Source organism: Gossypium arboreum, chromosome 6 (assembly GCF_025698485.1).
Source record: "Gossypium arboreum isolate Shixiya-1 chromosome 6, ASM2569848v2, whole genome shotgun sequence".
Classification (NCBI taxonomy): Eukaryota; Viridiplantae; Streptophyta; class Magnoliopsida; order Malvales; family Malvaceae; genus Gossypium; species Gossypium arboreum.
In genome coordinates this window covers 124,377,532-124,381,024 of record NC_069075.1, presented here as the reverse complement: position 1 = coordinate 124,381,024, position 3,493 = coordinate 124,377,532, and the positions used below count along the sequence as shown (strand labels likewise).

The 3,493-nt window shown below is 41.8% G+C and overlaps 1 protein-coding gene across 1 annotated transcript; it reads left to right on the top strand.

Moving 5' to 3' along the window:
* The first annotated feature begins 596 nt into the window (after positions 1–596).
* Positions 597–1,525, top strand: LOC128293829 (uncharacterized). The gene is made up of 3 exons (XM_053029375.1): positions 597–927; positions 1,011–1,335; positions 1,426–1,525. The coding sequence occupies exons 1-3, from the start codon at positions 597–599 to the stop codon at positions 1,523–1,525; spliced, it is 756 nt and encodes a 251-aa protein (XP_052885335.1).
* Positions 1,526–3,493: the final 1,968 nt, after the last annotated feature.

The following is a 3,493-nucleotide window of genomic DNA, read 5'->3' as shown; positions in this document are numbered from 1 at the left end:
GGTCCTCATAGCTTGGAGGCAATGGTGCAGACTCATCTTGCTAGTGGATCACTCTATCTTGTGTTATATGTACAATTTTCATCACCAATTGATGCATTTGCGGCCTTGACATCTAATATTGTTCGAGAGGAATACATGACCCCTGCCCGACACTCCGTTAGTGGGTGGTAAAACACGGAAGCGCCCGTGTTTGGTAGTAGTATGGAATACACAACCCCTGCACAATATTCTATTGGTGGATGGGACATGCACCTCGATGGGCGATGTTTGATATTGGAAATACGTACTGGGGAATGACATTAACTTCTAGTGGTTGGCAATCCACATCGAATTGGGGACGTTATGAAACATCCAGAAGAAGGGATGATATACTACCTATGACATCCACCGGCGAGGGGACCTCGTTCGTTGCAAATGATGGTGGGTCGAATGATGAGTCTGATGTGGATCCACCTCGAGAGCCCGGCCCCGATGGTGCAGAAGTTGGATTATTTTCTAAACCGGAGCCTGTTCCAACCATACCTGAAGATGTTGAAGGGGGTTCAGATGAAGAATAAGAATATTCGCGATTCAGGGCGTACTCGCCTTCAGCCTACATGCATAATGTCGATCTATCTCAAGATGATGCATTGGAGTTTCTAGATCTACCACACAAAAGGTTTGACCGTACAAGTTCGTCATTAGATTCGGGTGAAATTGAAGTTGGTAGGAAGTTTTACAATAAAGATAGTTTTCTTACTGCATTGAAACAATATAGCATCATGAACGGGGTTAACTACAATGTGGTTAAATCCAAATCCGATAAGTTTGAGGCCAAGTGTGCAGTGCAAGACAGTACGTGTTCATGGAAAATCATGGCCTCATTGAGGAAAATGACAGACTTTTGGGAGATAAAAAAGTACAAAGGTCCACATACATGTATTGACGGTAAAGTATCACTAGGTGTTTAGGGTTTTTGAATAAAACTGTTATCACGTAATGTTGCATTATTTAACATATTTCGTTGGCAGGTGTTTCACAAGATCATCTTAAGATGGATTCAGATATGATTGCTAACTTAATACTACCGACGCTGAACGCGAATCCGCAGACTTCAGTGTCGGTCTTAATTGCCAATATTCGTAGCCAATTGAAGTACACGCCCTCTTACCATAAGGTTTGGATAGCTAAGCAGAAGGCGTTGGAAAAAATGTATGGTAGGTGGGACGCTTCATATAATGAAGTGTGGCAGTCGTGTCAGGTGCTGGAGAGATATGTCCCAGGTTGCATAACAGACTTTGAAACGACACCTGCATACTACAACAACCGATTGCTCCGTGGATGTCAAGTGTTCAAGTGTCTGTTCTGGAGCTTTAAGCAATGTCGGGATGCATTTATATACTGCAAGCCATTGGTACAAATTGACGGTACTTTTATGTATGGTAGATATACCCATCGGCTATTGCTAGCTATGGCACAGGATGACAATGGGAGAATCATTCCAATTACGTTTGCAATAACACCGGGGAAGTCAGTTGATGATTGAGATTTCTTTCTTTCTAGATTAAGGAGGCATGTCTACCCCCAACCTGATATATGCGTTATATCGGATTAGGGCACTAGAATACTAGCCGCAATTGAGCGACAAGGAAGCCAATGGCATCGCACACACCATCGGTATTGCCTAAGGCACGTTACGTCCAACTACTACAGGCAATATTGATCAACAACTGAACGACGACAAGTGACCAACTTGGGTATTTAATCTCTATTAATATAATTTCGTTTGTAATATTCAATTTATTCTGAATGGAAGAGTGGTATGTAATTTTTGTTATCAACTTATATTGGCAGAGTATGAGCTAAGTAAGGACCATTTTCATGAAATGTTAGCGGTTTTGCATTCAGTTAACAAAGAAGGCGCAAACTATCTTTGTAACATACCTTTTGAACAGTGGACACAAGCATACGACGGCGGCCTACGATATGGTCATATGACCTCAAACTTGGCTGAATGCATAAATTATGTTCTAAAAGGAACGCGTCATTTGTCAATAACAGCTGTTGTGCGAGAGACATATTTTAATTTAGTGGCACTATTTCCAAAGCGAGCAGCGAGTTATAAAGGCCAAATGCAGGGAGGCCATGTATGGTGCGCAAAGGTATTGCGAGATATTAACAAGGCGAAGGTAAGAGCCAACATCATGTACACAGTCTGTCACGATCGTGATAACCTATGGTTTCGTGTGACGGAGTTTGATAGACCAAACAAAGGTATTATTGGCGGGCAATATCGTGTACACTTGAGAAATAGGACATGCGACTGTGGGGTGTTTGACGCACTACGTTATCCATGCACTCATGTAATTGGAGCTTGTCAAAATCTCCGCTTGTATCCCATAACGTATGTCGACCAAGTGTACAAAATAGAATACATGTACAACGTGTGGAGACACGTATTCCCACCGATCCCAGATGAACGTAAGTGGCCGTCCGTATCGCTTGCTCCGTTTAAGCTGTTACCAAATAGAGAATTGCGTCGCAAACCAAAAGGTTGACCTTGTTCGACTGGAATACGTAACAATATGGATATCCGAGAAATAACGAACCAGCAGAGGTTGTGCGGATGGTATAGGAACCCAGGCCATATAACTCGATTATGTCCAAATCGGAATAACTGATAGTTATTGTAATAAAATTATATTGCATTATTTATATTTTATTAAAAATATAAAAAATATTAAAAATATTACCGTAGTCAAAATAACATTTATTTTAATAAAAATTATTGGCTAATTTAAAAGAACATTTATTGTATTAAAATTAAAAAAAGTAAAGTACAATTATAATATTAAAAATAATTTTTATTTTATTATATGAAACAATATAAAAAAAAGTTTCTACAAATATATTAAAAAAATCAATGTTGGTGCCGGTCGAAATCAGTGCCACATGGGGGTCGTCGACTGTTACGTGCTGGATTCCTTCTTGGTTCAGCTTCCAGCGAGGGTTGTGGTTGCTCCGGTGGGGATTGTGGTTCCTCCGGCAGGGGATCTGGTTATGGGTGTTGGGAGGATGACCCACCTTGATAAAATAATAAGTGCGGAGGTTTTTGCATCACCCATGGTGGAGGTGTTTGAATCCCATAAGGAGATGGGGAATGGTAAAAAGAAGACCTCCCCGACGGAGTCTCGTGCGACCCCTCATGCGATGGTGGCCTATTAATCGGCGGTTACCTCAGAGAAATTGAGAACGGAGATGAACCGGGCCATGCATTCCAACCTGCCATAGGACTGGGAAAAAGAAACATAAAAGGGTTAGAATACATATAAGGGCCAGGATACGCACCTGGCATAATCTGAAAAGGCTGTGATATGAGTATCGTCAGTTGAAGTGTTGACCCAGGTGGTTGTGTAGGCGCTGTTGATGGGCCCGGTGATTGTGTGGGCGCTGCTGATGGACCCATGTCGTCATCCCTTCTTCTTGGATTTAAAGGGCCCCGTCGTTCCCTTTG